This window comes from Alligator sinensis, unplaced genomic scaffold, assembly GCF_000455745.1.
Source record: "Alligator sinensis unplaced genomic scaffold, ASM45574v1 scaffold885_1, whole genome shotgun sequence".
Lineage (NCBI taxonomy): Eukaryota > Metazoa > Chordata > Crocodylia > Alligatoridae > Alligator > Alligator sinensis.
Genome location: NW_005842056.1, coordinates 2237436 through 2244401, shown reverse-complemented (window position 1 = coordinate 2244401; position 6966 = coordinate 2237436). Strand labels below are relative to the sequence as shown.

The 6966-nt window shown below is 44.5% G+C and overlaps 1 protein-coding gene across 6 annotated transcripts in view; it reads left to right on the top strand.

Annotated features, from left to right (window-relative positions):
* The window catches only part of WDR48 (WD repeat domain 48), a 35151-nt gene that overhangs the window by 15836 nt on the left and 12349 nt on the right, over positions 1-6966 (top strand). For all 6 annotated transcript variants that reach the window (XR_323749.2, XM_025203370.1, XM_025203371.1 and 3 more), the window contains 4 exons: positions 1391-1488; positions 1675-1782; positions 2226-2322; positions 3830-3925. Coding sequence is in view for 5 of the 6 variants with exons in the window: in XM_025203370.1 (XP_025059155.1) it covers positions 1391-1488; positions 1675-1782; positions 2226-2322; positions 3830-3925 (399 nt within the window). In the remaining variant the exon portion in view is untranslated. The remainder of the gene's footprint in view (positions 1-1390; positions 1489-1674; positions 1783-2225; positions 2323-3829; positions 3926-6966) is intronic.

The window sequence follows — 6966 nt, the reverse complement described above, 5'->3', positions numbered from 1 at the left end:
GGGGGAAAGGGGGAACTGCCCCCCCGCCCCCCCCATGGAGGATGTGGCGGCAGCAGCAGCCTGAGATGGGGAGGACTGGGGTTGGAGCCACCATGGTCGGGGGAGGGGCACGTTGGCCCCGACCCTTGTCCCCAAACTGCCAGGGGCAACAGGATCAGGGCTGAAGCGATTGGTGAGGGGAAGGGCGGAGGAGCAGGGTCTGGCCTGAATGGGGGTGGGACGGGGCCGGATGAGGGGAATGAGGGCTCAGGGCCGGACACTGGGCTCTGTCCCTGTTGGCCCCCCGCGTGGGGGTGGAGGAGCGGCCCTGGACCCGAAGCGGTGGGGGGGGGGGGAGCAAGCCTGGCCCCAGGCCTCTGTCCCCACCCCCAAGCTATGGAGTGGACAGGCCAGCACTGCTGGCTCTGGCCCCTGAACCCTGCAGGCAAGGGAGTAGATGGAGAGGAGGGGTGGCTCGGTCATGAAGATTGGAGGCGGGGGGGGGGGGGGGGGGGGGGCCGGATAAAAGCCACTGTCACAACCCCACCCCCACCCCCCGGCGCCATCGTTCTTGATAGGCAGTTGGTTAGTATGTAATATTTGTCACAGTCAGAGACAGGCTACTGGGCTGGGTAGAACACGGTCTCACCTAGTAGGCTACTACTTTATTAAAATAGTACTAATAGAACTTATATGAATAGAAAGATGATGACAACATGAGAGCTGTGACCTCACTTAAGAAATAGAGCTGTGTGATTAGTCATTTTGGATATTGAATATTTCTTTGTTAAATAACATCTGAAAAACAGTGGAAAGCCTAGAACTTAAATAGTGTAGAAATTCATCCAAAACTCATTGAAGTCAATAAACTTCCCATAGACTTAAGCGTCAGGCCATCCTTCAGTATTTATACTTCTTTCTGTCTTGGAAAATCAGTCTTTGATATCATTGGAAACATATTGTTCATACATATAGATATGCGTATATTCAATGTATGCTGAAAGTTTCAGGCCATGATGGCTCTAGAGGAGTTTAATTAAAAAGGTTTTTTTTTATTCTGTTCTATTTTTTTTATTCTATTTTTCTTATCTGAGAGTGAACAAAATCCATAATGTATATATTTTAATTTTGCAGTAAATTTGTTTGGCTCACGTTCTGGATATTTTGGTACTTTGACTTCAGCTGAAGGGTGTGGGACAGTCTGACTGAATTGTGTATCTTCTTGTGTAATATTCTTTTATCCATAGTTGTGGGTTAAAAGCCATACAGTGTCCAGGTATTCTACAATGGTAGAACTAAGTAATAGCCATAGTCTTGTAGTAATGTCATGTGTTTGCGTGTGGCATTGGGTGTTCTGTTAATTAAATTTTAAATGGCAGTACTGACCTTTTATCTTGTTTATATTTGCTAGGAGGTGCTAGTATTATTCAGTGCAACATTCTTAATGACAAGAGACATATATTAACCAAAGATACAAATAATAATGTGGCATACTGGGATGTTTTGAAGGTATGTGCAAATTATATATAAAGTGCAAATCTTTGACTTTTAGTATGGTATAGAAGTAAGTATATGAGAGAGAATTCACTTTTTTATTCTATAAATGAAAATTTAAAGGTTTTAAGAGCAAATGTAACAATCTTGTGACTGAGAAATTTCTGTATTTTTTTTTTTTTTCAATGTTCTGTTATTCAGGCATGTAAAGTTGAAGACCTTGGGAAAGTTGACTTTGAAGAAGAAATTAAAAAAAGATTTAAAATGGTGTATGTGCCAAACTGGTTCTCAGTAGACTTAAAAACTGGGGTAAGATTCAGGTTTCTTAATATGGGCCTTTTGTCATCTTTTGTGACAGTGGATGCAAGTTGTATACACTTCATACACTGATTTATCTGATAAAATTAAACATTTTGATCAGTATATTAGTAAATTTGGGATTTTGAGACTTTGGATAAGAGCTATAGGATTCCTTTTGAAAAGGTATTGTCAGTTTAATGTTGTTTAGCAATTTCCAGTGTAATATACATTGCCAAATCGTGTCTGAAGATACCCACTCATAATCAAACTTTGCTGGGCTTATGTAGCTGTAGTTTACAGTGGTTTGTTTGTTTGTTTGTTTGTTTGTTTTTTTTTTTTTTTTTTTTTTTTTTTTTTTTTTTTTTTTTTTTTTTTTTGATGCACAAAGAAGTCTGTAGCCTCCTTAATACAGAATATTGCAATATGTTTAGTTGGTGTGTATTTCTCAACAGATGTTGACAATTACTTTAGATGAGAGTGACTGCTTTGCAGCTTGGGTGTCGGCAAAAGATGCTGGATTTACCAGTCCAGATGGATCTGACCCAAAATGTGAGTTTAATATTAGTATTTTTCTAAAACAAAATCCCAGTACATATATTATCTATATTTGTAGCAGATGATGATTTTATAAGTGATTGCTTGGATTTTTCCAGTTTTCTTGGAACTAAATTCTCTATGTAAATTGCTAATGAAAATACTCTTGGAGATTTTAGAACAAGTTTTGCATTTGGTTTGTCTGTTTCATTTGGACATAGTCCTTCAAGGACAGTGAAAAAATACTGTTGCAAAACAGACTATTAAACAAAAAACCTAAGCCAGGCTTTAAGCCTGCAGCATAAGGTAGCTGAAAACAATTCAAACTTTGAAATAGCAAAGTAGTTTGTTTTGTCTGCAAAACTAAAAAGCAAGGAAAAGATTCACAAAGGGACTTGGGGATGGTGACACTGAGTATTCCTTTGCCTAAAACCTAGGTGCTAAGCCCTAACAGTGTATTTCACAAACAGAAGAATGGGTACCTTGGATTGGGATTCACACTACTCGGCTCATCAGGTGGAAAGATGCTGGGCAGGCCAACAGGAAATGCTGAAGAAAATCTTGCCTTACTCCCCAACTCAACAATCTGATGCATCCCTTAGATAGACTTAATGTCTCACTAGAGTTCACAATCTAAAACCTCTGCCTATAGTTGGGTACTGAAGTCATCCTTTTGTATACAGACTGTATCATTTCCTCTCCACCTCCCCTTTTAAGATACAGCTGGAGGAAGAGAAACTGGGTGCATCTACAAGAGACACTAACCGCACAGTACCGTGCAGGACAACCGTACTAATATGCTACTATGCAGTAGTATTAGGCTACTGTGCAGTTAGTGTTACTAAAAAGCCATGCACTGGTGCTGCTGCACAGTAGTGCCAGTTATTGCTTATTGATTTAGTACTTGGTTATACAAGTACTAAACTTAATGCACCGTAACTACGGCACATTAATGAACATGTAGATGTGCCTGCTGGGTATGATGATGGTGATCTTTTGCATGAGAACTCTTCCCTAAGAAAGATCAAGGTTCAATTTCCTTCTTAGTCTGAGGGTGTTCCCATTCAGCAGTGCATACTTCTCAGGAGAGTGCCTGTTTATCAGGCTAGAACCTCGACTGTTGCAGCTGAGCCACTGTGCAGAAAAGAATTCAATATTTGTTGGGTCAGAGAGAGAGTAACCAAGAGGGAACCCAGCTCAGTAGCCCAGTGTTAAGGGCACTTCCTCAGACAGGGGAGTCCTGAATTATGGTCCCTGTTTCTGAGACTGTCTAGGAAGTGTAAGAAGCCTAAGTGGCTTATCCACAGGAAGTTCTTGCACGCTCAGTATTTCTTGAATTAACTCAAGCATTGCCTAAGAAATAAGAGCAGTTATAATCTACCTAATTAAATTATTAACACGCTGCAAATGAAAATATAGAAAGTTGCAGTGTCTCCTTTGTCCTTAGCCCGTCCATATGAAACGGTCAGTGACTTTACGTATTTTTTTTATCTTCTGTTTTTTGCATAACAATATCTTATAGTGAACCTTGGAGGACTTTTACTACAAGCACTTCTAGAATATTGGCCTAGAACACACATCAATCCAATGGATGAAGAGGAAAATGAAATAAATCATGGTTAGTACTTTCCTGTACACAACTGGAATCTTTTCTTCCTCCGCTCCGCCCACCTCCCACTCAACATTCATAGCTGGTTTGGTATACGTAAGGTATTTGCAGCAATTTCTACATCTACAACAGCTTTTAACATAACTTTGCATTGAAATATCATTTAGCACTTCTTTAGCAAATAATTATGTTCAGAATCTTTTGAACTACTATACAGGGAAAGTGATTTAAGTTGATATTCAATATATACAAATCCTATTCCTTGGAGGGGGGAAAAATGCTAGTAAAAATTAAAGCTATCCATTTAATGGATGCACATCCTGTGAGTTCTAGGTGGTATTAGGGAACATCAGAATGCAGTTCAACAAGGAGAAATGCAAAGTGCTGCACCTAGGGAGGAAAAATGTCCAGCACACCTACAGCCTAGGGAATGACCTGCTGGGTGGCACGGAAGTGGAAAGGGACCTTGGAGTCCTAGTGGACTCCAAGATGAACATGAGTCGGCAGTGTGACGAAGCCATCAGGAAAGCCAATGGCACTTTATCGTGCATCAGCAGATGCATGACGAATAGGTCCAAGGAGGTGATACTTCCCCTCTATCGGGCGCTGGTCAGACCGCAGTTGGAGTACTGTGTGCAATTCTGGGCGCCACAATTCAAGAGGGATGCGGATAACCTGGAGAGGGTTCAGAGAAGGGCCACTCGTATGGTTAAGGGCTTGCAGACCAAGCCCTACGAGGAGAGACTAGAGAAACTGGACCTTTTCAGCCTCTGCAAGAGAAGGTTGAGAGGCGACCTTGTGGCTGCCTATAAGTTCATCACGGGGGCACAGAAGGGAATTGGTGATTATTTATTCACCAAGGCGCCCCCAGGGGTTACAAGAAATAATGGCCACAAGCTAGCAGAGAGCAGATTTAGACTGGACATTAGGAAGAACTTCTTCACAGTTCGAGTGGCCAGGGTCTGCCTGCCTATGCAGGGGGTTGGACTCGATGATCTATTGAGGTCCCTTCCGACCCTAACATCTATGAATCAGTAATTCATAGATGTTAGGGTTGGAAGGGACCTCAATAGATTGAGTCCGACACCCTGCATAGGCAGGGAAGTGTGCTGGGATCAGATGACCACAGCCAGATGCCCATCTAACCTCCTTTTGAAGACCCTCAGGGTAGGGGAGAGCACCACCTCCCTTGGGAGCCCGTTCCAGACCCTGGCCACTCGAACTGTGAAGAAGTTCTTCCTAATGTCCAGTCTAAATCTGCTCTCTGCTAGCTTATGACCATTATTTCTTGTAACCCCCGGGAGCGCCTTGGTGAATAGAGCTTCACCGATTCCCTTCTGTGCCCCCGTGATGAACTTATAGGCAGCCACAAGGTCGCCTCTCAACCTTCTCTTGCGGAGGCTGAAGAGGGCCAGGTGCCCCAGTCTCTCCTCATAGGGCTTGGCCTGCAAGCCCTTAACCATACGAGCGGCCCTTCTCTGGACCCTCTCCAGGTTATCCACATCCCTCTTGAATTGTGGTGCCCAAAACTGGCCGCAGTATTCCAGCTGCGGTCTGACCAGTGCCCAATAGAGGGGAAGTATCACCTCCTTGGTTCTGATTGTCATGCATCAGTTAGGGATTTTTAGGTTACTGATCATGTAAGAAGAATGTCAGGGGAACAAGGACTAATTTGCTTGTACATACTGTTAGCAAAAATATCATTGTTTGAAAGAGTTGTATGGAATGTATGTTGGAAGAAAAAAAGAAGTCTGTATAAATCTTTGAAGTCATTTCAGGAGTAATCCTCAGCTGCAATAAAAACAGTCATATTGCCAGGGTTGCTAATAGGACACGCACGGGCAAAATATGACCCACAGGCAGGATGTGGCTGGCAGAAGGATTTTATCTGGCCCACAACAGGTCCCTTGATTCTGCCTGGCCCAAGTGCAGTCTGGCCTGTGGTGCATCCCACTTCCCCTGGGCACACAGTAAGGCAGGGGCAGCTTGGCAGCTGCTCCAATTCCCAGCAGCCCTGATGGTGGTGGCTCCTTCTGGCTGCCACCATTGCTGAAACTGGCCCCGCTGCCTGGGCCTGTCCACCTTGTGCCATCTGAGGGGAGGGACCCTGTGAGGCCTTCAGTCAGCGCAGATGTAGTTGGGGATCTTCTGGAAGGGCTAGACACTTTTAAATCTGCAGGTCCAGATGCCCTCCACCCAGCGGTGTTGAGGGAGCTGGCAGGGGTCATTGCGGAGCCCTTGGCCCGGCTGTACGAGCATTCGTGGTCATCTGGCCAGGTGCTGGGGGATTGGAAATTGGCTAATGTGGTCCCAATTTTCAAGAAGGGGAGGAAGGAGGACCCAAGTAACTATAGGCCTTGTAAACCTTACCTCGGTGCTCGGGAAGATCTTGGAGAGAATCATCAAGGAGCACATCTGTGGGGGCCTGCAGGGGAGATCATGCTCAAGGGCGATCAGCATGGGTTCATCAAAGGCAGGGCCTGCCATACCAACCTGATTGCCTTTTATGACCAAGTAACTAAATCCCTGGATGATGGTGTCGCTGTGGACATAGTCTTTCTAGACTTTAAGAAGGCCTTTGACACTGTCTCTCACCCCATCCTCATCAATAAATTAAGCAACTGCGGCATTGATGCCTACACAGTTGGATTGGTAAAAAAATTGGGTGATGGGACGCACCCAAAGAGCAATGGTGGACGGGTTGTACTCAACTTGGCGAGATGTGAGCAGTGGGGGTACCCCAGGGCTCGGTCAGGCCTGCACTGTTTAACATCTTCATCAGTGACTTGGACGAGGGGGTGGAAAGCACCCTGTCCAAGTTTGCTGATGACAGCAAGATGTGGGGCGAGGTGGACACACTTGAAGGGAGAGAGAGGCTGCAACTAGATTTAGACAGACTACAAAAGTGGGCAGATGAGAATAGGATGGGGTTCAACGTAGACAAATGCAGGGTGCTGCACCTTGGGAGAAGGAATCCACAGCATACATACAGGCTGGGGAGTTCCCTTCTTGAAAGCACAGAGGCGGAAAGGGATCTTGGAGTCATTATT